Genomic DNA, 27,192 nt, shown 5'->3' on the forward strand with positions numbered 1-27,192 from the left:
CCCTAGCACTCTGGAAATGGAGGCAGACGATCAGGAACTTAAGGTTAACCTGGATGACGTAAGACCTTGCCCATGGGGATAGCTCGATGGAAAAAACACAGCTGTGCCAGCCTGAGGACCCGAGTCCAGAACCCACTAGAAAGCCCCACACAGTGGTCCACATTGAACATCCCAGCATGCCTACTGTGGGACTGGAGGCAGAGACAAGAGACATGAAGGTCACGGGCCAGCCTGGAGTTCTTGGCACTGCAGCAGAAACAAGAGGGACGCTGCCTTGAGGAGGTGCAGTGAGACTCCGCCCACTCCTGAAGGCTGCTCATTTGTGTGGCACGCATCCCCCTCTCCGAACCAATGACATCAACAAGCACACAATGAAAGAGAAAACTAAAAATAAAATTTAAAAAGTAGCATTTTCAGACCAGTGAGAGAGTAGGTAAAGGAGCCGGTTGTAAAGCCAGACCACAACCTCAGCTCAGTCCCTGGGACCCACACAATGGGAGGAGAGAACCAACTTCCATAAGCTGATCTCCTTATGTGCAACATAGCACATGTGTACCCATGTACACACACACACGCACACACGCACACACATGAAACACACATGTGCGCACTCACACACTGTAAACAATGAATGCAGGCAATACTCAGCACAGTGCCCGGCGTGAAGCCGGACACTCTTTCAGTTTCTGTTATATTTGCTTTCTTACGCTCAAACTCAGCGTGATTCTGAAGTCTTTGACAGAGTAGACTCCGAGGGGTCGGGTTTTCCAAGCTTTACTTTCCTGTTTCCCTCTAGAGCCTTGGCTGTCCTGGAACTACTGTGTGATCTAAGAAGTGGCCTCAAACTTGCTTCAGCCTCCTGAGTGCTCCAATGACAGGCACAAGTGAACAAACCTGGTTCCTCAGTGAGTTTTCCAAGGCCAAGGAAACAAAATCAGTACATGGAACAGCAGAGACAAGACAGTGAGGACAAGGGCCGGGGAGGAGTGTCACTTAGAGAGATGTTCAGTTGGTGCAGGGCGCCGAGGATGAGCCTGGGCCCCCATAGCAGGTGCCTCACTCAGGCCCCATCAACCAAACACCACAGTCAGGGCAAGGGTGGGCCACGTTCCTACTGCTCTCCTCCCCACTCTCTCCAAAGGTTAGGACTCCTGCATGAACTTTGATCCGCTCCATCTAACACGGAGCACCAATCATGCCTTCCTGAGTGAGCTGTGCTCCTACACCCCACAGGATGGAGTATGGGAAGGCAGCCTGTGAGCCGCAGGTGGGGATGGAAGAGATGGTCTCACAGGAAAGGCACCCACTCAGGATGGAGGCAGGAAGGAGAGTGAGGCAAGGAAGCAGAGACCTGCGTCTCTCACTAGCCCCTCTCCAGCCCTCTGCTCACCGACAGCTCAGTTTCGTCCGTAAGTGCCACTGCAGAAGCAACCAACTTGTTTCACTGATGCATTTGATTTTCAGTCTAGCTGAAGGCTGGTGGGAAAGCTCAATGGTAGAGAGCACTTACCATGTACAGGGCTTGGGCCTTAGGCTTGACTTCCCTTGAGGGGAAAGAAACTACCAAAACCAATCCAGTACTGGGAGAAGAGTTGTACACACACACACACACACACACACACACACACACACACAAAATCACTCCAGTGTCTAAAAACTAGGAGGTCCATATATCTGCAGGCTGGAAAAAGAACCACAAGTCAGAAAAAAAAATAAACATATAAAAAAAAAAAAAAAACAAAAAAAAAAAAGGAGAAAAGAAGAAAATGAAATGAAAAGAAAATCAACCGGGACCTCTGGGTTGGGGCGAGGATGGGACAACGGCAGGAGAGTAGTGGGTCTGGCAGGCGCAGAACTGGGCTGCCACTGCAGCTGTGTCCTCATGCCCAAACGGCTTTCCTTAAGACACTGGCAACCAAGCCTTCAAGCAAGGATGCCCACATTTGTCCTCTAATGTACATGGAAGAAGGGAGCTGCAAATTTTCACACGTCCTACGGCCAGGCTGAAGGAACGGAAATCATAGTCGCTGGGGAGAAATCGCTTGGGCCAAGGCTCTGGGGGATTACGGCAGGGAGAAAGGCAGTCGTGCAGGAGGGGCCTGGGGCCTGGGCAGGAACCCATGAGAAAACCTGAAGACAGACTCAGATGGGACACATAAAAACTACACTGGTCTAGGGGTTGGGGATTTAGCTCAGTGGTAGAGCGCTTGCCTAGCAAGCACAAGGCCCTGGGTTCGGTCCTCAGCTTCAAAAAAAAGAAAAAAGAAAAAAAAAAAAAACTACACTGGTCTAAACAAAGTAACTGTTTTTCTGCCAGATGAGGAGGTGCACACCTATAGTCTCAGCACTCAGGAGGTGGAGGCAGGAGACTGTCATGAGCTTAAGGCCTGCCTGTGTCACAGGGTGAGACCTATCTAAAAAAGAAAAGGAACTGTTGGGCGTCTTGATTGCTGCTTGAGTCAGGGTCTATAGCCTGGAGGTGGTATGGAGATCAGGTTGGCCTCGTCCAGCTCTACCTGCTCCTGGATGCTGGGACGGAGGATGCATGCCACCTCCAGATGCTCAGCATGAAGAGAAAGGGCCTTATGACGGAGTCTGGTGTTGCTGCAGTGACCTCAGGAGCCCCTAGGTGGCACTGTTGTCCAATGGTGAAAGTGTAAAGAATGGCAACTGGCAGCACACATTGCATCTGGCAAGCCTTTTCCGTGTGTGTGTGTGTGTGTGTGTGTGTGTGTGTGTGTGTGTGTGTGTGTGTGTGTGTGTGTGTGTGTGTGTGTGACAGAGGTAGGCGTGTATTCCTCTAGGCTGCTCTAGAATGTATTCTAAGGCAGGAACAAGGCTGGCACTGGCACTAACTACAAGGTTTCCATCTGCAACACTTAACACAGAGCCACGGCCTCAAAGCGAGACCATCTGCCCTGCAGCTAGCTGAAGTGCACCTCTACACTTGAGGCATCACTGCCATGGTTATGTGTTGGTCTGCACATGACAGTGCTCGGTGATGCCCAGGGGCATCATGTAGGTAAGATGGACACTGCAGGGTTTTCAAGTCCAGTTAGGACTAGTTGAGCTGGGGGAGGTCAGCTGAGAGAATGATGTCCTTGAGGACAGGACTGAGGTGGGAGGAATGCGGATCATGAGGCTAAACATGGAGACTGGACTTAAAAGAACATCACATACACAGAGGAGCTCTTCTGGGTTTTCCATGCCTGTGTATGGCCCAGCCCTAACTCTCACTTCCAAATCTCTGGTGATTAAATGGGCTTTAGCTTAGGACAGAGCATTGTCCCCTAAAGGGGGGAAGAACTTGTCTGATCAGTTAAAAGGTCACAGAAGAACCCAGGAAGCACAACTAGGAGGAATCTAATCCATGGCCATCCCCTAAAAGACCTCACGATGATGGCTTCCAGTGGTCAGACATATAGGTGGGCTAGGAATGAGCTGCAGTGTAAAAGAGTCGAGGGACCCATGAGGCTAAGACTCTAAACAAACATGAAGACGGCTACGGAACAGTTCAGGAGTGCTAAATAAGTCAGGAAGTGAGTTTGCTGAGAAATTAGCTAAGCTATGAGCAACACTAAATGGACAGAACGGACTGTATTTAAATGCATGCATACACACAAAACATACACACACACACACAACCATACACACACAACCATACACACACACAGAGACACACACATACATACACACATACACACTACACTCATATACAGACATATACACACTGCACTCATATACACACACATACACACACATATACATACACATACAAGCATACACATACACACATCACATATACAGCCACACACACACAGAGATGATAAAAGAAAAAGAAGTCATCATTTGAGAGGCACTTGGGGAGCATGGGAGGAGAGGGATGAAAATGATGTAAATATAGAATGCATAAGAAATTCTCAAAAAATTACATTTAAAATCAAGAAAAAACAGAGGGGAAAATGAGCTAAATGAATTGCTGGTCGGAGTGAAAAGCGATGGTCACAAAGGTCTATGTCATGCCACAACAGTGCATGTAAATGCCCAAACAGTTGGGTCCTGCACAGTCCTGATCCCCAGAAATGCCATCTCTGCAGAGTAACTCCCGGATCATTGTTCAAGCACCCCGACACACCACTAACTCAGCAAGGTGGCAGGGGTCCCAGAACAGAGCACGGCCCCCACCTTCTGCTTCGCTCACCTCTCTCGGAGGAACGTGCAGCAAGCATCTTTGATGCTCTGCAGCTGCAGGAAGCTTGCCCCCATCAGCAGTGACTGCACATTTTGCTGGTCGATAGCAAGGTTGCCATTATAAGCGAAGTTGATGAGAGCCTCCAGCGCACTAGAAGGAAGAGGAAAAGCGTGAGAAGCTCTTCAGAGATGAGTCTTGGCCCACCGGTCGCTTGGTCCTAACTGAACTGACATGACTATCCACGGTGGTTTGAATAAGAATGGCCCCCGAAGGCTCATCTATTTGAATGTTTGGTCACCAGGGAGTGGCACTACTTTCGAGGGACTAGGAGGTGTGGCCTTGTTGGAGTGGGTGGAGCCTTTTAAAAGTGGGTGTGGCCTTTTAGATTAAGTGTGTCAATACCTGTGGGCTTTGGGTTTTCAAAACTCAAGGCAGTCCCAGTGTCTCTCTTCCTGCTGCCTGCATACCTGGAAAGATGTAGAACTCTCAGTCCTTCTCCAGCACCATGTCTGCCACCATGCTCCTGCCATGATGATAATGGACTAAACCACTGATACTGTAATAAGCCTCAATTAAATGCTTTCTTTTATAAGAGTTGACACAGCCATGGTGTCTCTTCACAGCAGGAGAACACTAAGAAACTATCTGAAGATGAACCATATTCAAAAATTCCTTTAAGGCTAGAGAAATTACCCTGGTTCAAGTGCTTACTGTGCAGTCATGAGGACCGAGTTTGGATCCCAGCACCCATGTAGCAGGTGGGTGACCCACATAGTCTACCCTAGGAGAGTCTACCCTAGGAGACTGATCCCCTCTTCTGGCATCCATGGGTGTCTGCCATGGGCACACTCACCTACACACCCACACGTGTGCACACACTCACACATACACAAATAAACAGATCCTTTGTGAAAATCTGTTTAGCTGAGTTGAATGTGGCCGCACATCCTGTGAGTTTGAGACAGGAGAATCTCAGATTCAAGGTCCAGCCTAGGCTATGTAAGACATCTCAAACACACAGACAAAATCCACCTTATTGAGAATATTTACAATGGAATAACTATTTCGTCACAGCCAGTCATTAGTCAGGAGTGGTGGTGCACACCTTTAACCCCAGCACTTAGAGCCGTCAGAGGTAGGCCAGTCTGGTTCACGCAGTGAGAACAACAGCTGACTAACTGTCCACATGCATTTCTTCAGAATCCTCATGGAGAAACTCACTTACAACCTCTATTGAGAAAGCTAATGGTGGTTGTCTTTCTAGCTTGCTTCTCTGTCCATCCGTACACGTAATCAGTGTGGACAAAGTCGCAAAGGGTTCTACTCATCCCTTTCTCGTTTGGCTACACCATGGTCACTGTTTTGGGATGGCTGCTGTATGATACTAAAATGTATTCTAATTTATTGTCTTTATCATCAGGCACCATAACCATGGCCATTATAAATTATTGCCATCATAAATTTTTAAAAAATTATTGTTGTTTGGGAGTAAATGTTTAGGGAGAGATTTCTAACTTTGTGTTTTGACGTTGTATTTGCTCCCATGGAGAATGAAACTGAAATCCCAGCCATGGAGCCCTGGCCTCTCCATCTCTCTGAACTCATACCTTCTACCCTGGTCTATCTCACTGTGTCCCAGCACGACACTAAGCACACTCTTGCCTTGTGCCCAGGCTGCTCCCTCTGTCTGGAAGAATGTGCCTCTGCAAACTTTTACTTCTCCTTCCTCCCTTCCTCCTCCTCCTCCTCTTCTTCCTCTTGCCCTGCTTGTTTCTTTTGAAGGCAGGATCTCTTCTTTTAACCTTGGCTGTCCTGGAACTAGGCTCTGTAGACCAGGTTGGCCTCAAACTCACAGAGATCCACCTGCCTCTGCCTCCCAAGTACTGGGATTCAAGGCATGTGCCATCTCCTCCCAGGTGCTTTCTTTTAAAAAAAAAAAGAAAAAGTCATGTAGCACAGGCTGGCCTCAAACTCACTATGCAGCCAAAGGTGACTTTTGAACTCCTTACCTTCCTGCTGCCTCCTCTTGAGTAATAGGATTAGAGATGTGTGCCATCGTATTCTATGCCCTGCTGGGGATCGAACCCAGGGCTTTGTGTACACTAGGCAAGCTCTCTACCAACTGAGCTATGCACCCCATCCTGCTTAGCTTTCCTCACATTAATTTTACTCCCAGCTACATATCACTGTTTCTGCCCTGAGCTGTGCACAACATGGATGCTGTTAAATGAGGCACTTGAGTACCCAAGTCATTTACACAGCTCCTTCAGACACAGTAGGACACTGAAAGGCTAGGCCTAACCCATTCCCTGCAATGTTCTGAGCCATCAAATGACTATTAAGTCTGCCACATTCTAGATAGATGCTGTCCTTATAGCACAGTAGCTATTATCCACATACATTATTTAGGATTAAATTTAAATGAATTACAATTAAATAAAATTTAAAAATTAGACCTTCTGTCTCAGAGTCACATTTCAAGTGCTCAGTAGCCATACTGTGGTGGTGCCTACCTATACATCCATGCGGACGGCTGAGACAAGATGACTGCAGCCAGCTGACAAAAAGACTATTACGAAACTATTCCCATACTACAGAAGGCTTAATGGATAATAGAGTTCTAGACTAATGGCAAAAAAGTATCACAATGTCAACTAAAAAAATTATTCTTCCAGCCTAGAAATGTAGACAGTAATAAATATATTTACTACACAGGTACTTAACCCTAGTTTAAAAAAACTTGGACTACAGGTATTACTAAATGTGTTACTTAATAATGGAGTAAAAACACTATCAAAATTCCCACAAGGAAGGTATGACAGTACACATGTATAATCCTAACTCCAGCAGGCAACATCCAGAAGGATTTCTAGTTGAGCTGAAGGCTAGTCTGGGCTACACAACAAGACTCTGTCAAGCCAGCAAACCTCTTTCATTTCACCCTACCTCAGGTCAGTGACCGAGGTGCTCACCGGCTGCTAATTCCCCACAGTGTGTGGAGCTGCTCCATCACAGCTGTGCTCTACTGCAGGCCTCATACAGTCCAAGGCTCAGGCTGATGGGGGAAAGGGGGAGGGCTGGCAACCAGGCGCAATGGTGGGGTTCAGGGTTCAGTACCTTGGGTCCATTCCCTGCATTACAATCTCATCCTGCTTGCACTCCATCATGTCATTCGTGAACATAGCGTGGAAGTACGGGATGGAGGCCGCTAAGACGATCCGGTGAGCACTGAATTTGTGGTCCCCGATCTGTAGGCCAAAGAGAATACAAATACTGAGGAACAGTGATACAAAAGCCCACCCTTGCCTTCCACAGCTTACCCCTCTGCTCACAGCAGTGACAGGGAAGACATCCCAGGGATAACGGACGGACAAGGCTCATCAGAGACCTAATACACTCAGCGATGGTGGAAGAGATGAGGTGTAAGAATGGTAAAACAGATATAAACCTGAAAGCAACAGTACCCGATCTTACGTACAGCACAACTCCTCCCATTCTCTAAATACGCATGCTTCAGCACTTTATTGGAACTCCGATAGAAAGCAAATTTATTAAAAGATAGAAAAGTACTCAAATTAGAGTGCTTAAAAAATATTTGAAGAAACAAAACAAAACAAAACAAATGAAACCCCCAATAACAAAAACCACAGAAACAGTGACAAGAAAGGAGAAGAAAACAAGGCCTGACTTGAGGGGGGCGGGGCGGGGTAGGGACTGAGAACACAGCAGGCTGGTAGGCGACAAGCAGCTCACATGGTGTCTGGAACAATAACCCTGGCAGAAGCTTACAAGAACGGCCCATGCTACATACAGGCTGGTCCAAAGGACCAGGGGCTATGTCTTTGATAATCCAAAGGGTCAGAGGTCATTTCTCCAACAGGCTCCTAAGCTACCGAGTCATCTTTTCAGTCCTACTTATTTTTTTTCTTTTTCTTTTTCTTTTTTTTCGGAGCTGGGGACCGAACCCAGGGCCTTGCGCGCGCTAGGCAAGCGCTCTACCACTGAGCTAAATCCCCAACCCCCAGTCCTACTTATTTTTGAGTGAACATGTCACTATGTAGCCCTAGTTGGCCTGGAACTTGGTCTGCCTCCCTCTGCCTCCTGAGTGTTGGGATCAAAGGTGTGTGCTACCATGCCCAGCTCTACTGGGCTAGTTTAATATTTTTTTAAAACTTCGATTCTTTTTTTTTTCTGAGACAGGGTTTCTCTGTGCGGCCCTCACTGTCCTGGAGCTCACTCTGTAGATTGTCCTGCCTCTGCAGCCCTGGGATTAAAGTCGTGTACCGCCACTGCCCAGCTTTAACAGTTTTATATGTGTGTGTGTGTGTGTGTGTGTGCAGGTGCCTGTGGGGGTCGGAGAGGCCTCAGACCCCCTGGTGCTGGGGTTGTGGGTGGTGGTTGGTAGCTGCCTGATGTAGGTAGTGCTGGGACCTGAGCTTAGGTCCTCTGGGAAAGCAGCAAGTGCTCTTAAACACTGTGCCATCTTTCCAGTCCCTATAGCAGAGATTTTTGCTTCTAGTTTGTTGCTCTGGGGCTTTCTCTCTTTAGTTCGTTCATTTTTTCTGGACTGGGTTTCTCTGCGTAGCCTTGGCTGCCCCGGAACAGGATCTGTAGACCAGGCTGGCTTCTGCCTCCCAAGTACTAGGGTTACAAGCTTGTGCCGCTGCCACCTGGCAAATTTGTTTATTTTTATTTCGTGTGCATTGGTATTTTGCCTGCACATATGCCCATGTGACGCTGTCTGACCCCCTGAAACTGGAATTACAGCTGGGAGCTGCCATGTGGTTGCTGGGAATTGAACCTGGATCCTCTGAAGAACAGCCGGTATTTGTAAACACTGAGCCATGCCCCAGCCTGCTTTGGAACCTTCTTACAGCTTTCTGAGCACTAACCCTGGGTGAGCAGCTGTTCTTAAATTTTAAATTACTCTGGAAATTTTAGGCTTTCTCTGTTTCTGGAGTTCTGAAGTTTCAGGCTCTGTACCTTGGTGCTGGTTTCTCTTGTGCATTTTCTGCCTTATTTTAAATTCTGGAAAAGTATTTTCATAGCAAGTCTTTGATTTTTCTTTTTATGTGTGCATATGTGTGTAATACATATATGTGTGTTCGGGTAAGTATGTAATACATATGTGTGTGTTCAGGTAAGTATGTAATACATATGTGTGTGTTCGGGTATGCATGTAATACATATGTGTATGTTCCGGCAAGTATGTAATATATATGTGTATGTTCGGGTAAATATGTAATACATATGTGTGTGTGTTCGGGCAAGTATGTAATATATATGTGTGTGTTCGGGTAAGTATGTAATACATATGTGTGTGTGTTCAGGTATGTATGTAATACATGTGTGTGTGTTCGGGTATGCATGTAATACATATGTATGTGTTCGGGTATGCATGTAATACACATGTGTGTGTTCAGGCATGCTTGACTATACTTGCACATGTGGAAACCAGAAGTTGACATTGGACGTCTTCATAGATTGTGCCCCACCTACTTTTTTGAGACTGAATCTGAAACTTGCTGCTTTTCTAGGCTGGTGGCCAGAGCCCCTGGGAATCTCCCCTCTTCTGCGCCCTAGCACAGGTTACAGTTGTGCTGAGGCTCCTGGCTTACATGTAGGGACTGGAGATCCACACCTACATCCTCCTGGTAGCACAGCAGACATTTCATTCAGAGTCCTCTCTCCGCCCCTCACACCACTTCCTTGCTGGTTCATTCTATTTTATCATTCTGTGTGCGAGTGCTGGGACTCACGCTACAGCACCAGAATGGAGGTCAAAGGACAATTTTTAGGAAACTGTTCTCTTTCCACCTTGGGTTTTGAGGACCACACTCAGGTGGTCAGCCTTGTGTTATAAGCATCTGAGGGTGAGCCATCTTGCCACCCTCTTATGCCATTCCCTTGATAGATTTGTCCCTCTCCTAGTGCTGTGTGAGTATTGTTTTCTGGTGCTGTGGGCACATGTGTAGAAGCCAGAGTTCAATGTTCAGTGTCTTCCTTAATCACTGTATTGTTCATGTATGTGTGCATGTGTGTACACATGTGTGTGTGTGTGTAGGCCAGAGGTCGATGTTGAGTGTCTTTCATAATCACTCTTACCTTATTTTCTGAGACAGTCTTTCTTATTGACCCTGGAGCTCACAGATCCAGCTAGCCTAGCTAGCCAGCAAGCTGCAAGGAGTGCCCTGTTTTTTCTGCTTCCCAGCACCTCTGCAGGACTGGGCTGTCACACTGGCTTTTAGAGGACGCTGGGGATCAGATGCAAGTTGTTAAGCTTGCACAAGTATTCTGCCAACCAGCCATTCCTCGATTTTTCTCATCCCAAGTAAATCCTCACCCCCATCTATTTATTTGTATGTGTGCATTTGAACATGCACCATAGTGAATCTATAGTAAACAGAAAAAACAAACACTCCCCCAACTAAAAAGCTATCCTTTTCCCTCAAAATCCCAAGTGTTGAATTTAAAGAATCTGAACTGGTTTTTGTTTTTGATTTTTTAAAGATTTATTTATTTATTTATTATGAGTCCACTGTCGCTGTCTTCAGACACACCAGAAGAGGGCATCAGATCCCATTACAGATGGTTGTGAGCTACCATGTGGTTGCTGGGAATTGAACTCAGGACCTCTGGAAAAAGCAGTCAGTGCTCTTAGCCGCTGAGCCATCTCTCCAGCCCCTTGTTTTTGTTTTAATTTTTGTACTGCGATTGAACTTAGAGTCCCTCTTGTGCCAGGCAAACACTTTAGCACTGAGTTACATCCCCAACCTAAGCTGGGATCTTTCTTCTGCGTTGCTCAGGCTAGCTCTGGCCATCCTGCTGCAGTCTCCCAGGCAGCTGGGATCACACCTGTGTGCCGTCACTTTCAGCTTTGCTCTTTAATATTTACTTACCAGAGAGGCAGAATGGGTTTATGCTTCATTTCATTAGAGGTTATTTTTTGTTTTGTTTTGTTTTTTTTTGTGACAAAATCTCCCAGAGCCAAGGCTGGCCTTGAACTCCCTGGCCCTGACCCTCTGGTCTCTACCTCCCGAGTGCAGGATTACAGGCGTGGCCCCTGGAATCCTCACAGCCCACAGGAGCAGACTATTGCATGTTCGTGACTTCCGAAACCGTGGATAGTGGAGCTACCGTGCGTGCACACATAGCTACCCACTGACCCTTGGATCCCAATCTCACTCTCCTTTGTGTGACTTCATCATTGGTCTTAACTTTCCAAACAGATATTGATAAGTATGGGAACTGGAGTTTCTCGGCGCCACGGTCTTCAGGGTATGTCGCAGCAGGGCTTCACTCAGGCAGAGGCTCTGGGTCCGCTCTTTGTGTAAGCCAGGCAGCACCAATGTTTGTTGTGGTTATGTTAGAAGTGGTTTGGAATTTCCGGTTACAGCTAATTTCTTTTTCTTAGAAGCTGCTAAGAGGATCAAGCATTCTATGTGCGTCTTTAAGTACTGTGTTCCTGTTGGCAGCTGGGATAGGCAAGTGCTAATTACTGAATATTTTTAAGGATTTTTTTTTCTGGTGTTGGGAATTGAACCTGGGGCCTTCTTGTGTACCATGAGGTGAGGGGCTGTGCTCTGCCATGCTCTCCTCACCACAGGGTCTAACACCTCTGTTAACACTGACTTTGGCAACACTGGATACCAAAGAGGAAAGAAATTCAAATTTCAGTGTCCAGATATGGTCTAAATTATGCTCATACCTTTGTTTCTCTCCTGGGTGGTATTGGGAATTGAGCCTGTGGTCTTGTACGCAGTGCACAGGCGCTCTGCAAACTGACAAAGTTCAGTAGCTGTGAGCGACCTGTGGCCCACAAAGCCAAAAGCAGTTACTATCTGACCTTTTATACAACGTTTGCTCTAGAGTCACGGGGAACAAATACCGAGAAGGAAGTGAGCAAGTCCTCCAGAAAAGAGGAAGTGGTAATTCTTAACTAAGACCCTCAGCCCTGGGAACTCCTCCCTTAGCTCCTCTCCACACTTCCCTTAATAAATCTACATGTGCTCTGCTGAAGACGAACCAATACCCCTAACCGAAGCCCCACCGATTTCCTGCTGCTGTTCATGGACTCTCTGAGCTAAATCAGCAAAAATTACCTGTAGTCTGTGGGATTCAAACCAGCTATACACAAAATGCTTCCTCCTTTAGAGAATGCAGAAAGGCTGAGCCTGAAATAAAGGGGTTTGATGCCCAGGACCTGCCTTTCCGTTAAAGAGTCTCACGTGGCCCAAGCTGGTCTTGAACCAGTGCTATGTAAGTGAGGCCCATGTGGACTTGAGTCTCCTCCTTCAGCCTCCCTAGTGCTAGGTTACAAGTATCGGCACCATGCCTTTACTCTCTGAGATAGGGTCTTGCTATATAGTCCTAGCTGGCCTACAGCTCTAGCTCAGGCTGCCTTCAACTCATAGTAATTCTCCTGTTTCAGTCTCCCAAGTGCTAGGATATAGGCATGTGTCACCATAGTCATTTCTATGTTACTAGTCTTCTTTAACTCTATCTGTATGTGTGTGCACATAAATATAAATGCCCATAGAGCCATCATATTTCCCTGGAGCTGAAGTTAAAGGTGGTCCTGAGTCACCTCATAAAGGCGCTGGGAACTGAACTCTGGTTCTCTTCAGGAGTAGTACACAATCAACCTCCGAGCCATCTCTCTACTCCTATCACAGTGTTTCTTTTTCTTTTCTTTTCCTTTTTTAAAAGATTTATTCATTATATATAAGTACACTGTATTTGTCTTCAGACACACCAGAAGAGGGCATCAGATCTCATTACAGATGGTTGTGAGCCACCATGTGGTTGCTGGGAATTGAACTCAGGACCTCTGGAAGAGCAGTCAGTGCTCTTAACCACTGAGCCATCTCTCCAGTCCCTTTTTCTTTTCTTAGCGTTACAGTATTGAGTCTGAATATGACAGGTAAACAGGCAAGACATTCGGGTAAATTTTATCTTGTAATTCCTGCCCCTCTCTCTTCAGTGCTGAGGAATGAACCCAGGTGCATGCTAGGCAGTGTTCCTACCACTTAGCTCAAGTCTAAAATGTACTTTCTTTTCCTTGTGTTGTATTGGGAATTGAACCTATGAACTTCCACACGCTAAGGAGACACTGTAACTGAGCTACATCTCCAGCTCTCTGCAATCTTCAGACAACACAGCCTTTTAGGGAAGCCTCAGGTTTTTCTCTTAAAACTGAATTCAGCGGATAAGAGCATGTGCTGCTCTTATACAGAGCCTGATTTCGGTTCCTGCACCCATGTAGGTGAATTCACAAGTGTCTGTGTCCAGCTTCTAGGGATCTGATGACCACTTCCAGCCACTGGAGTGCTGCACTCCGTGCAGATGCACACGTACACAAATAATTCAAAAAAATCGAAACACAAAATTCTAAACCAATCGAATGAGGCTGCCCACACTATTGAAAGGTAATTATCTGTATGTAGTTTATTGATTAAAATATTTTTAGTTTTTGCTTTTGTTTTTTTCTGAGACTGGGTTTCTTTGTATAGCCTCGGCTGTCCTGGAATTCACTCTGCAGACCAAGCTGGCCTCAATCTCAGAGATCTGCCTGCCCCTGCCTCCTGAGAGCTGGGATTGAAGGCATGCGTCATCATTGCCCAGCTGGTTAAAATAATAATTACACTAAAAGTATTTCCCAGCACTGGTGTTTGGCCAACTGGGCACCACAGTGTACTGACACATAAATTAAATTGATACATCGAAGTACTCGTCCCTCACGTATGTCAGTGCTTGCTAAGCACAGCCCCTTTGGAAAACAAGCTGGCGATTTCTCCCACACAATTACCACAGACAGCAGCCTTTGTACTCTTGGCACATTTGTCCAAAACAAAACCCCAAAATCCAAAGTCATGCAAGATCTTTTATATAAGGTCCACAGGTTTATTTGTAACAGTCAAAAATGAAAACATCCTTCTGTGAGTAAATGATTAAACATGGAATGCTACTCAGAAATATGAAGGAAAAAACCTGTCAACAGATTCAGTTTGGGGGGACTCCTAAGGCATTATGCCCTGTGTGTGTGGGGGGAGCCAATTTTGGGCTGGAGAGATGGCTCAACAGTTAAGAGCACTGACTGCTCTCCCAGAGGTCCTGAGTTCAAATCCCAGCAACCACATGGTGGCTCACAACCATTTGTAATGGGATCTGATGCCCTCTTCTGGTGTGTCTGAAGAGAGTGACTCACATAAAATAGATAAATGAAAAAATAGATAAATAAATCTTTAAAAAAAAGAACTTTAAAAGGAAAAAAGAAAAAGCCAATCTGAGGTGCCACGCCTGCTAGGCTTCCACTGATAGCACTGCTACAAAGAGAGATGATGAGGAGGAGCTGACTGCGGTGGTGACCTGTACTTCCTGATACACATGATGAGGCAGGAGAGTCACTTGGACCTAACAGGTAAAGGCCAACCTGAGCAACATAGTAAGACCTGAACGAAGCAAAAGGAAGGCTGGGCAAATGGCTTAGTGGTTAAGGGCGCTTGCTGCTCTTCCAGAGCCAAAGTTTGGTTCCTGGCACTCATGTCAAGTGGCTCACGACCAACAATCTCAGCTCCCGGCAATCACCATGAGGGTCGCAGTGCCAGAACTCAGGTGGCCAAGCTGTCACCCTCCGGTCTATCTTGGCAGTCTAGAAGTTGTTTCTGAATGAGTATGCTCAGTGTATAATTGTGTCTGCTCATGTCAATTCCCACTGTTTTGGCCCAAACCCAACCTACCCTGTCCGTTTCGCTTTGTTCCATCCACATCCATACCTCTCCTTTAAGCTGCTGGTAATTGTGCAAAATGTCTCTGTCTCCTTGTCTGGATCCCTATTCTCCCAGTTTCCTGCCTGGTGAGTTATTCCTCAGCTAAGAGGCCTCCTGTGGTTTCTAGGCAGTCAGTGCTCTCCTTCACATGGCACTGGTACACGCCTCCAGCACACGTTGTGTTATCCCTTACGAATATCCCTCCATCCAGGCTGAATATTCCTCCTACAGAGGAAAGCCTGTAACACGTGGTTCACATCTAAGTGTATTTAACTAATCCTAAAGCTTGTTTCATAAAAAGCCCTGCATCTGAGATAGGTAACAGAACTGTTAATAAATCATCTTCTTAACGGCCCCTTCCGCTCACGCTGGTGGAACCTCACAAAGTGGGGGTTACAGGTGCACACCTTAGGGAGTGCTGCTCTCCAGTGTCACCTGAAACTTCTGCAGGCGTGGCAAGGGTCGGGCTGTGGACAGCTTGACTTCAAGGCTACCAATACAACCAGTCCAGAAGAAATAAATGAGCTCCACCAGTCTCTTTGTTCGGATGGGCTTCTGTAAGAAACTGGCAAGGAAGGGGAGGGATCCTTTCTCCTCACATGCTGGTGATCTGCCTGCCCACCAGCCCAGAGCACTAACAGAGGAACCTTGTCCAGCTCGCCACAAGCAGAAATGAGACTAGTCCTTACAAACCCACAGGGTGGGGGATTAGTGTCGAGCGTTTTCAAACACACTAGGTTCAGCTTGAGGTTTTGGCAGTGTTGTAAAGTACATTCCACCAAAGGGGGAACATGGTGGCACAGGTCTTTAATCTCAGTACTCAGGAGGCAGAAGCAAGTGGACCTCTGAGTTTGAGGTTAGCCTGGTCTACAGAGTGAGTTCCAGGATAGTCAGAATTTCACAGAGAAACTCCATTTCAAAAAAACAAACAAAAAATAAAATAAAAGATAGAAGGACTATTTCACACGATTGATGAAGCTTTGGTCTTTCCGCTTTTTGGACTCCACTGGGTAGGAACTCAGGAAGGCAGGGCGAGTGGCTGAGAGTTGACAATGAGATGTGGGGTTACAGCCCACATAAAGAGCAGGTTAAGACAGTCAAGCCTATTCCCAGCCTTTCAGAAGTCTATTACCTTTTACCGCCCACCTGATAGGGGGAGGAGAGAGGAGGGAGGAAGAGGAAGGCAGAGTCCTCAGGAATCACTGCATCTGACTAGACCAAGCTCAAGAGCTAAGAAGCTATTTCTTACCAGTTCAGAGTCCTCACCACGAGACTTCAAGTGCACAACTGGCTTCTATCTCACCCTCCACCTCGCTCCTCTAAGACAGACATACTTGAAATGACCTGATGCTATTTTCATGCCTGGGCCTTTGAGGCCTCCCTCCTCAGCCCAGAATGCCTCTTCCCACCTTATCTAAGATCTATGGGTCCTGCAATGTACCAATCACATACCATTCTTCCATACTTTAAGTAGGTGTCATCCTTTTGGTTTCTTGCAGGCTACTGGATAGAACTCCACATCATTGAATTTATCACTCTCAGTCTTATCTAAAAGTGAGCTGGAGTATCTTTGCCACTAACCTATAAACACCAAAGACAAAAGGTGGGCTCATTCATAGTCTGTTGCCTCAAACACCTAGACAAGCGCCGTGCACAGTGAATGTACTTGGCTAATATGCCAACTGAAGGAACACCACAGACAGACCGACAGCCCTGTGGGGCGATTCAGCAAACACTTCTGAGCATTTGAAACATTTGAAGAACAACAGGAGGTAAAGAATGTTCAGATGTTTCAGAAGCTCACCCTCTAGAGGGAGAAAATGGATGTGCCTATGCTTAGGAGAGGAGCAACAGAGTGCCAGGACTTCCTGTGCACAGCACGTAAGCAGCACTGGATCAGCCAGGAGGTGCTGGCGGTGCCTGCTTTTAGTCTCAGCACCTGGGAGGCAGTAGCAGGCAGATCTCTGAGTTCCAGGCCAGCCTGGGCTACACACAGACAAACCTTGTCTCAAAAGACAAACAAACAAAAACAAACAAACAAAAACAAACAGAACCACCCCTCTAATTCAGGACAGCTGATGTGGGCCCTAAAACTCTGCATTTGAAATATGCTCCCAAGCAATGCTGATGCTCTGGGTCCAAAGACAACAGTCTAAAGGGACCTTCTACTGAAGGTACCAAAGAAGAGGGAGTGACTACACCAGAAGGAACAAGAGAGTCACAGAGACACAGCTTCACACAATTACCCATTATGCTAGGACAGGGCAAAAGAAAGAAAAATGGGCCGCTTCCAAACAGAAACACATGGGTTGGCAGGGAGAGGTATGTGAACCTGTAACTACGACAACATTTAAACACAAATGCCCAGTGTTCTAGGACCCCAGTGGCTGCACACACCTGTGAGTCGGTCGCAGATCAAGAGTTCAAGGTCATCTGTGACATAGCCAGTTTGAGACCAGTCAGGGTATAAGAAACCTTGCCTCAAAAACAAACGCACAAAGAGCCGCTCTCCAGAGTGGGGAAGGTTTGGTTGTTTTTCTCTTCTTGAGAAAAGAGGAAAGGATCCTTGAGGCATGGACATGACCCTGCCTGACAGATGTGTCTGCAGAGGCCCAGAGCATGGAGGACAGAGTGTGCGGACGACGGACAGTTACTGCAGGATACTGTGGGCAACTAGGGGAGAAGAGCAAGAGGGGTGAGAGGCGAGTCTGAGCACTGAAACCAGCAGGCAGTGCTAGGAAAGCCAGCCAGGCTGTCTGCCAGCAAGTCCCATCGTAAGCGCCTTTCGCTGGCCTCTGAGTCAGCAGGGGCAGTGGGGGATTTCTGTGAGCAGCTTAGAATAATCGAGCAGTCAGTTCAATCAGCAGTCCCTTCCTAAAACCTCCAGAAAACTAGCTGCCATCTGCTGCTTCTGCATTTCCCTCCACCTCTGGACAGTGTGATAACTTATTACCTAGTCCAAAACACAAATGTCAGGCAGCACTTACTGAAATAAGGCAGAAGCACCTTGGAGACACTGGTTGCTGCACAGCTCTGCTCCGCCCCATATCCCCTGACAAATCCATAACCTTACTTCCAGTGTGCAGAAGAGTAGACTTTCCTGGTTGTGGGGATAGCCTAGTGGTAAAGAGCTCACCGCATGAGCATGAGGACCTGACTTCAGATCCCAGCACCACATAAAAATCAGGTTGAGGTAGAACGCATGGGAGGCAGGACAGGAGGATCCCTGGAGCTCACTGGTTATTTAGTCTAGTCCAGCTGACCTCCAGTTCAGTGAGAGACCTTGTCTCAAAAACACAAGTGGAGAGCAACTGAGAAAGATATCCAATATTGACCTCTGCCTTCCATATGCATGCACACACAGAGGACAGGCACAAATGCACCATGTATGTACACATGCATGGGTAGATATACAGACACAGACACAGACACAGACACACACACAGACACACACACACGCATGTGCACGCGTGAGATGAAGTACATTAAAAATGTAAAAGAATTGCCTTCAAGAATGAGCCAGAATTATTACCACCATCTCCCCTGAACAAAAAAAGAAGCAAAGTGCAGGTAAAATCCTGTGGTTTCCCCATGACCCATGGAGAGATCCCACCGTTCATGCTACAGATTTGCCCCTAACCTCTGCCGTGGCTTACAGAAGTCATAATTTACTGCTTGCTTTCTTCACTTATTCATAAAGGTATGGTGATTTGATAAGAATGCATTTGAGGGCTGGGGATTTAGCTCAGTGGTAGAGCGCTTACCTAGGAAGCGCAACGCCCTGGGTTCGGTCCCCAGCTCCGAAAAAAAGAACCAAAAAAAAAAAAAAAAAAAGAATGCATTTGAATGCTTGGCCCATAGGAGGGGCACTATTAGGAGGGGTGGTCTAGTTGGAGTAGGCACGGCCTTGCTGGGGGAAGTGAGTCACTGTGGGGGCAGACTTAGAGGACTCAGTTTTCTTCTGCTGCCTGCAGATTAAGATATAGAACTCAAAAAAAAAAATGATATAGAATGCTTAGCTCTTTCTCCAGTACCGTGTCAGCCTACCAGGACTAAACCTCTGAACTGTAAGCTGCTTTCCTTTGTAAGAGTTGCTGTGGTACCATGTCAGCCCACCATGACAATAATGGACTAAACCTCTGAACTGTAAGCTGTTTTCCTTTGCAAGTTGCTGTGGCCATGGTGTTGTCTCTTGACAGAAATAGAAACCCTTACTAAGACAGAAGTCTGCGTCTGTTTTGCTGCTGGGCTTGATGCTAGGACCTGCGGCATGCTGGGTTCTGCTCTTCACTGAGCTACCCTACCTCTCTAGCCACTCGTAAGGTACTTGAAGAGTCAGAGTTTCAAGCAAGGAACTAGGCTGAGTGGGGAAGAGGGGGCCCTGGTTGACTTCCTGCACTTCCTCCTTTCTCTTTGCTTATTCTATTATTACCATGTCAGCTCCCTGAAGCCTCCACAAAATAACAAACACACGCGTGCCTACCTCTGGCCCCACGGTATCTTCTTTTCACTCCATCCTTCTCCCTCTCCTGCTGGAATGATTACTCCCTGCCTGTAGATCCCGACTCAGAGAGGCTGTTCTGGCTCCTCTGACAAAAGCCAGCATTTTCAGGCTCCTAATTCTGTTTAATTTCTTCACGATGTCTCACTACTGGACATTCACAGCAGGGTTTTGGTTTGCTTTTGCTGTGAGCACGAGCTTACATTCACAAAGACCTTACATGAACATGGAAGACAGGGACACATCTGTCGAGTACAATGAAAGTCATCCAGAAAGAGCAGGATAACAGAGTCAAGAGGCTGAGCATGTGTACCCATTTACATGTGTTAGTCTGTGGGTTCCACAATGGCCACTCCCTAAGGTCTACAGTAATTCTCGGGAAGGCCAGCGAGATGACATAAATGTTGTGCCAAGCACTTGCTGCACAAGACTGAAGGCTTGCGTTCAATATCCAGAACTCATGTAAAAGCCAGAGGTTCAGGAATGTGAGCATCTGTAATCCTAACACTCCCACAGTGAAGACTGGCGGCCAATCAGCAAAGTGCGCCATGTTAGCACGTCTCACATAGAACAGTACTGGTGGGCCCGCTGGTTAGTGTTGCAGGACATTTGATCACACTGTGAACCCCGAGATCGTGTTGTTTACTGGAAAACCTGTTTCTAGTTGTGGTGTGGCTCAGCCCTTAGAACACACCTTTAATCCCAAACAATGAAGGAACAGTTAGTTTGAAGAAGGAAGCACCCATGTTTGTAAGTGATGTCTAATTGAGTGGCAAAGTAATAAATTAGAAAGATTTGACAGAATAGGATATGCCCAACTTTCATGAGAAGAGAGAAGGGAAATCTACTTAAAAGACCAGTGAAAAGAGAGAGAAAGACAGAGAGAGACAGAGAGACACACAGAGAGAAGGCATTTTAATTGGGACAGTTGTAGAGACAGGTTATAGAGGAGAACACACTAGATTTAGATGAAGACAGAATGAGCAGACAATGAGAAGGAACCAGAAGAGTAGAACAGACTGCCAGAGGCCAAGCAGAGCAACTCAGGTGAAGCTGAGAGAAGCTAGATTGAATCAGTCAGTCATTCAGAGCTCAGAAAGAACAAGAGGTGAACATAGTCGGCAGCAAGTCTCAGAGGCTGAAAACATTCTTCACATAAGATTATGGACGCCTCCAGGTCTAGGCCTAGGAAAGCAGACTAAGGCTATAAGCCTATTACATCAGGAGAATAAAAGACTTTACAAGCTAGCACGGAATACACAGGGCTTCAGCAGAAACAAGAGAAACCCTCCTTAAAACGAGATGGAAGGAGAGAACTGACTCCCCAAAAGTAGTTCAGACATCTACCCACTTGTGAACACCTATTATACAGGTGTGTTGGTAAAAACAATTCCACTGCAAACCGTGTTTCCATGGACTGTAGTTATTTACAAAACTGTAAATAATCACACAGCTATTGTAAAAAGTGCCACAAAATATACAAAAAAGAGAGGATGAGTCTGTGTGTGGTGGTATCTGCCTGAGAAACACAACAAGATCCTGTCTGAAGAAACAAAGTCTGGGGAGACTGCTCAGCGGCTAAGAGTGCTGGCTGCTCTTACAGAGGGCAGGGGTTCAATCCTTAGCACCCATACCCAGTGGTTCACAATTGCCTGTAATTCCAACTCCATGGATCAGACTCTCTTTCTGGCCCCTACAGGTACTACATATATATATATGTACATGTGTAGGTATGTATATATGTATGTACACACACACATACACATACTCCTACATATAAGAGTGTATACACAGACATAAATAAAAAATAAACATCCAGGTGATGGTGGCAAATGTCTTTAATCCCAGCACCTGGAGGGTGGGTCTCTGAGTTCAAGGCTAGCCTGGTCTACAGAGTGAGTTCCAGGATGGCCAGGGTTACACAGAGAGACCCTGTCTTAGAAAAACCAAAGCACACAAAAGAAAACAGAAACAAAGGGGCAAGAGATAATGGGTGAACATAAGCTAACACCAGCTCCAGAGTTTTAATGCTGCACAATTAGATGAATGATTTGTCACGCACACCTGTGCAAAGGAGACAGCAGGCGGGGTGAGAGGCTAAGTAAGGGCAGAGAATGGATCTCCACGGTGGAGCTCAGTGGTACAGTGTTTGTGTACAGGGCAAAGGGGTTCATTTGGACAAGTACAAGAATGCACAGTGCAAATGGAAAGAAGGTTTATTGTTTGAGAACAAAACCAAGGAAGTAAATGTTTTGTCAGGTGGCTGAGGAGGGGAAGGCCTCAAGGACAGGTGGATCACTGAGTTTAACATCGGCTTGGGCTATAACAAACCCTGGGCCACTTAGGACTACAGAGAGAGACCACATCTCAATAAAAGGTCCTTAAATTAATTAATCCATGTATACAGAGGACACATGCCTGTACATGTGTTTATACAGGTGTGCTTGCCCATGCTGGTATAAGTGGAGGCCAAAGGTTAATATCTTTCCTTGATTGTTTCCACAGTTTTTTTTTTAAAAGACAATATCTTTTCAAAGAATTTTTTAGTATTTCATCATCATCATCACCATTACCATCACCAAGACAGGGTCCCACTGGCTAGCCTGGAACTAACTTACTTACTTACTTATTTTCTTTCTTTCTTTTTTCTTTCTTCCTTCCTTTCTTTCTTTCTTTCACTATGTATGTATGCATGTATGTACGTACGCACGCATACATGTATTTGGGTTCTCCCTGACTGTCCAGACAGTCATTCTATAGACCAGGCTGGCCTTAAACTTACAGAGATCCTCCTGCCTTTGCTTCCCAGTCACTGGGATTAGAAGTGTGCTCCACCACTGCCTGATAGAAGTCTATTTTTATTTTATGTGTGTATAGGTATTTTGTCTGCATGCATGCCTCTGTACTATGTGCATGCCTGGGGCCCAAAGCAGTCAGAAGAGGGTGCTGGATCCCCAAGAACTGGAATTACAGATGGTGGTAAGCCACTATGTGAGTGTTGGGAACTGAGTCCAGGTCCTCTGCAAGAGCAACAAATGCTCTTAACTCCTGAGCCATTTCTCCAGCCTTGGAAATAGGGTCTTTCAGTGAACATGAAGCTTGTGATTTCAGCTACAATAGCTGGCCAGTGGGCTCCAGGATCCATCTACCTCACTCTTTAGCACTGGGGTTACAGGCAGACAATGCTGTGCCCAGGTTTTATGTGGGTTCTGAGGATCCACACTTAGGTCCTTATGCTTGCCCAGCAAGGACTTTGTCCACTGAGCCATCTCCCTGTCCCAGAGGCAATTCTTTTAAAATGACCTTGAAAGTTGAGCTAATACAATTAGCTTCTGTTGTTGGTTTGCTTGTTACTTTGTGGATCTTCTTTTTCCCAACTTTTATTCCCTCTGATTTCAGCCCCATCACTGGACTGGAGAGGAAGAAGGACAGGAGAGAGGGTGGGAGAGATCCTAAATCTAATTCCTTTCCTTTTGTACTTTCTTTGGGCACAACGGCTAATAAGCTGAAACCTACCCCCCTGAATGACTAACAGCCACAGACAATGTCTCTCAGGACCTAGCATTTATATACCCAGAATTCCAAACGTCACACAGTCGTAGAAACTATCTGCAGCTGGCAGAACCGAGCCTCTGATGGAGCCCTAGGCAGATCGCTGTCAGCTGGTGTGGACAGTCCAAGCAGCCCCACACCCTCACCTGGGAGTAAAATGAAATCACATTCTTGCAATAGTTCTGTGTTGTTGTTTTTTTTTTTTTTTAAGAAACCAAAACTCAGGGTTGGGGATTTAGCTCAGTGGTAGAGCGCTTGCCTAGCAAGCACAAGGCCCTGGGTTCGGTCCCCAGCTCCAAAAAAAAAAAAAAAAAGAAAAGAAAAGAAACCAAAACTCCAGAATTGTCACTACATTTCTCCCTTCGGTTTTAAGACATTAATTATGCTGGATATAGCAAGAAACTAAAAACAAAAACATTTTCAGTGAAATAAGTGCTTTCTGGATCAGTGGCCGAGGTCTTCAGGAGACCTCTCCTCCCCAGTTCTAATTTTTATCAGTTTTTGATGTGTCCACAGCTTCTCATATCCTGTGGGACTATAAACAAACCCATGTCCCCATAGCAAAACTTTCACTGGCTTCCATTCTGATGTTAACACATCCTTCTAGCATATAGGCTGAATTAATTCTGCAGTTTTCCCTAAAACTCCGCGTCTCTTGGTTGCTGCTGCTTTCTCTGAAATGCCCATGAGTTTTGTTGCCAGGAAGCGGAAACCTGAGCCAGGCCCCCAAGAGCGGTGTCCTGACAGAAAGAAATTACCTTGAAATCTCTTTTGTACTTCACTTGGTGGTCCATTGACCTGCACACCCCTGGAAGCCTAGGCCTTCTTTATGGTTTATATTTTAAGAACACCATTGCCTTTAAAGATGCCTTGCTCACAATTTGGATGCAAATGACATTTCCCACAACTGAAGCACTAGGCACTTTGATATCAGAGACCTCTAGCTATACCTATTATATTGACATGGTATATGTTAGAAACAATATTGGTCCCACTCCTTATCCACTTGTCCATACGTGCTGCCCAAGCCGGTAACGGCTTAATAATGTTTTTACATTCAGCATTCGAATTTTCAAACCCAAGGTCTCTATCAACACTTGCCTCGTAGCAGTGTCAGAGAGGGCTTTGTTCATGGCTGAGGCTAACCTTTGTTAAAATTCAGCAAAGGCTTTTCCAGAGCTTTGTATAATCTTTGTAAATGAGGTGGACTTTTTCCTGGGCTTCTCAACTTTGTCCCACACTCTTAAAGCTGCTAAGCAATTTTATGCTACAGTAACATCATCAACTTGAGTCTGTTCTTGTCTACCAGAGCACCAATCCAGCGACTGTGTCTTTAACTATATTCATCCCCCTCACTCTATTTCCCTCTTCAATACTCACGGTTTCTTCCTGCCACTGGGTTAGCCACTGCAGCTGCAGACTGGCCTCTTATATCTGTTACTGATCCATTCCAGGCTTAGGGAATAATTCTAATCTGAGTCACCCAGTTATTTAGAATTGTTTCACACAAGGAGAGTGCATCCCTTATATAATCATGGCGTCTTTAAAATACCTTAGATCTGTCATTTCTACAAGACACCATAACCTTGATCCACCGTTAGCAGGCATATGCTGTACAACTGGAGAAGTCGGTGGTGATCTCATAACCCCAGGCTGCCTGTCCTTCCACTCTGGCGGTTCCACTCTGGCGGCACGGTTGGTTTGAGATTAACCCTTTCTAAACGGGCTGTCCTCCCACCTTTTCAGCTTTTCTCTGACCTGATCACCCTCAGGCACAGTTCTGTCCCTCTTCCTTCCTGCAGGAAACTCCTGATCTCACGCTCATTTTCCAGGACTGAGCCTTTGTGTTCTCTTTCCCCAAGTGCTTCTACGTCTACCTGTAACCTCTCCAGTTATCTACACCAATTCTGTAACCTATTCATAAACAAGAGAGCAGAGTGACCCCTTTAGTTTCCCATGTCAGCCATTTGTTTCTCAGGCTCCTCCATTTCCACCCACAATTTTCCCAACTGCTCAGCCATTTTTCCATCCTTGTTTGAAACAATATTCGAAGAAGAAAAAGAAAAAAACCCACAAAAGTCCCCTCTGGGAGCAAAGCAGGGATACCCAGTGGTAGCGGCCACGATTAATTTTTTGTTGGCATCTTGAAAAAAAAAATCCATTCCTTTCCTCCCTGCTGTTTCCTCTATGGCATATGAAATCACGATTCCCAGTTTTCCTTTATTCAAGACCCATGTTTGAGTGCCACTTGTTGCTTTGTGGGTTCTTCTTTTTCCCACTCTTTATCCCCCTAGTTTTACCCCCAATCACTAGATAGGAGAGAAAGAAGGACAGAAGGAGGAGATGGTGGGGGGGGTCCCTCGATTTAATTTATTTCCTTTAATTTCTTCCTTGAGCATGACTACTAACAAGCTGTAAACACCCTTGCCCCAGTGACCAACTGGCCCTAGCATTTATAAACCTCTGACATTTCCCCAGAATCCCAAACATCACACAGTTTTAGAAACTATCTGCAGCTGGCAAAACCGTGCCTCTGACAGTGCATGAGGCAAATGGTACTCATCTGCGGACAGTAGTATGAAGTAGGGTACGAGGGTAGTACATTCTTACACCTGGGATCAAAATGAAAGCACATTCTTATACTATTTCTATGTTTTTTAAAGAAGCCAAAATTTCCAAAGAATTAAAAATGTCGCTACAAAAGGGTTTTATGTAGCCCAGGATAGCCTCTCAGATTGGCTATGGCACATGAACTTCTTATCCTGCCCCCACCCCCAAGTATGCACACCACTCCTCGTTTACAATTTAGCTCCTAACGGCTGAGTTCACACTCTACCTAAGTTAGTTACTTTTGCATCACTATGGCAAACTATCTGTCAGAAACAAGTAAGGGAGAGTTATGGTGGCTGTGGCTTGAGGAGATACAGTCCATCCTGGCTAGGGTATGTCAGCGGAACACCGAGACCAAGGCTTCTTATAGAAGAATGAACTTATTTGGCTTACAGTCCCAGAGGGGTACTGTCCATGATGACAAACGGAACAAAGGCATAGCGGCAGGGGCAGGAGGCTGAGGGCTCACATCTGAATCACAAGCAGGAAGCACAGAGAGGAAACTGAGAATGGTTCAAGTCATTAGACCCAAAGCCCACCTCCAGTGACATACTTCTCCTAGCAAGAACACACCTCGTAAGTCTCCCCAACAGCACCACTGCGCTGGGGATGATGGAGGATGTTCCTCACCCAAACACCATGCTATGTCCACTGTCAAGAAGCAAAGAGCTGATGCTGGCTTCCTCCTGTTACCTTTTCATTCAGTCCAAGACCCCAGCCCATGACCCGGTGCCATGCACACGCAGGGCGGGCTTCCTTCGTCATCTAAACTTTTCTGAAAATTCCCTCAGAAACACATCTGGGTACGTGTATTTCCTGGATGATCCCAAGTCTGGTCAAGCTGATAATGAAGGATGACAAGCCCACCAAAAGATCTCACACACACACACACACACACACACACACACACACACACACACACACACACACACACTACAGGAAAGATTACTTCTCAATATGGAATAGTTTTGATCATTGTGTTTGGATCCAGAGGCAAATTTGGTTTTAGTTAAATATTGACCCTGAGTTTGAACTGAGCTTGGTCTACATAGTGAGGTCCTAGTTAAAAACAAAACAAAAAAACAAGAGAGAGAGAAAGGGGGAGGGGAGGGAGGGAGGGGAGGGAGGGAGGGGAGGAGAGAGAGAGAGAGAGAGAGAGAGAGAGAGAGAGAGAGAGAGATGTAGGGATGCTTATATGCACTGTGTGATGATGAGATTTGTCTCTGTCCTTCGTTGCCTGCCTAAGGCACCTTCTGATTGGCCAAGATAAAAAGCCTATGGCCTATAGCAAAGGGGGTGGAGGTGGGGCTGGAGCCCTGGGAAAGTCAAACTGGGGAACATTGGTCACAGAGATAAGGAAGGAGTCAGACCTATGGAACTGAGGAGAGGTAACCAGCCATGCGGCAGAACTTAGATTAGTAAAAATGGGATAATAGAATTATGAGCTAGCTGGGAATACACCTAGCTTAATGCCTGGGCATTAATTCATAAATAAATAAGCCTCTATGTCATTATTCTGGAACTGAGATGGACACAGTAAAAGCCCAAATGGTTACAAATGGTGTCTG

At 46.1% G+C, this 27,192-nt stretch overlaps 1 protein-coding gene across 2 annotated transcripts in view; it reads right to left on the reverse strand.

Annotated features, from left to right (window-relative positions):
* Positions 1–27,192, reverse strand: part of Klhl18 (kelch like family member 18) — a 58,216-nt gene that overhangs the window by 19,282 nt on the left and 11,742 nt on the right. For both annotated transcript variants that reach the window (XM_032910766.1, XM_032910765.1), the window contains exons 2-3: positions 7,310–7,440; positions 4,202–4,342 (exon numbers count right to left, since the gene is read on the reverse strand). In XM_032910766.1, coding sequence (XP_032766657.1) covers positions 4,202–4,342; positions 7,310–7,440 — 272 coding nt within the window. The remainder of the gene's footprint in view (positions 1–4,201; positions 4,343–7,309; positions 7,441–27,192) is intronic.

This window comes from Rattus rattus, chromosome 8 (genome assembly GCF_011064425.1).
Source record: "Rattus rattus isolate New Zealand chromosome 8, Rrattus_CSIRO_v1, whole genome shotgun sequence".
In the NCBI taxonomy this organism is placed as follows: Eukaryota; Metazoa; Chordata; class Mammalia; order Rodentia; family Muridae; genus Rattus; species Rattus rattus.